Source organism: Buceros rhinoceros, unplaced genomic scaffold, assembly GCF_000710305.1.
Source record: "Buceros rhinoceros silvestris isolate BGI_N320 unplaced genomic scaffold, ASM71030v1 scaffold21559, whole genome shotgun sequence".
Taxonomy (NCBI): domain Eukaryota; kingdom Metazoa; phylum Chordata; class Aves; order Bucerotiformes; family Bucerotidae; genus Buceros; species Buceros rhinoceros.
The window spans coordinates 2,560-3,299 of NW_010432390.1; the positions used below are offsets into that span (position 1 = coordinate 2,560).

A 740-nucleotide genomic window follows, 5' to 3' on the forward strand; every position below is an offset into this window, starting at 1 on the left:
AGGAGTAAAAATGCCCTGGGGCGGGGGACAACCCCCAAGCCCGTGTGACAACCTACACGGTGGAGAAGCCTGGTCCCGAGCATCCCCTCTCTCTCCCTAAACGCGCCTCACCGTCCTCCTCGTCGAAGGCGTAGTCACCCAGGCGGAGGGTGGCCCCGCAGTGCCGGCACTGGAAGCAGCCGCGGTGGAAGAAGCGTCCCTCGGCACTGGCTCGCTCCAGGATGTAGACGCGGTGGCCGCAGAAGTAGCAGGCGTCGCTGCTCTCCCCACGGGCTGTTGGCTGCGGAGGAAGAGGACAGGCTGAGGGGACACCAAGGGGCTGACAGCCACCCTGCCCCAGGGCCTTGTACAGGGGGTTCGGGGGGCCCCTCTTGCAGGGGTGAGTCTGGGTGCTCGGGTTTGCTGGCACCAGTGAGGGAGTGGCAAGTCTTGGCTCTGGAAAACCAGTTGGGTCAGGAAACAGGCAGGGAGGAGCCGGGAGCCTGTGGGTGTTCTCTTGCGCAGCCCCAGTCCCAGCCCTTGGCTCAGCCCCATCAGCCGCTGGTGCTCCACCAAGCTCCCACCTGCCCAGAGCTGGACCACCCCACCCTGGTGTGACACGAGGACCCAACTGCCCAGGATCTGTCGTCATGGTTTGCGGCATCTTGTGGTCCCCATCCAGAGTGTCCCCATCCAGCCCTGTGTCCAGCTATGAGAAACCCAAGGGGAGGGTGAACCTCCCCTGTGCTCCCTGTCCCCCG

At 65.3% G+C, this 740-nt stretch overlaps 1 protein-coding gene across 1 annotated transcript in view; it reads right to left on the minus strand.

Annotated features, from left to right (window-relative positions):
* Positions 1-740, minus strand: part of MICAL1 (microtubule associated monooxygenase, calponin and LIM domain containing 1) — a 9,469-nt gene that overhangs the window by 2,399 nt on the left and 6,330 nt on the right. Inside the window, exon 14 of the mRNA XM_010143769.1 lies at positions 112-280. Within this exon, the coding sequence (XP_010142071.1) occupies positions 112-280 (169 nt within the window). The remainder of the gene's footprint in view (positions 1-111; positions 281-740) is intronic.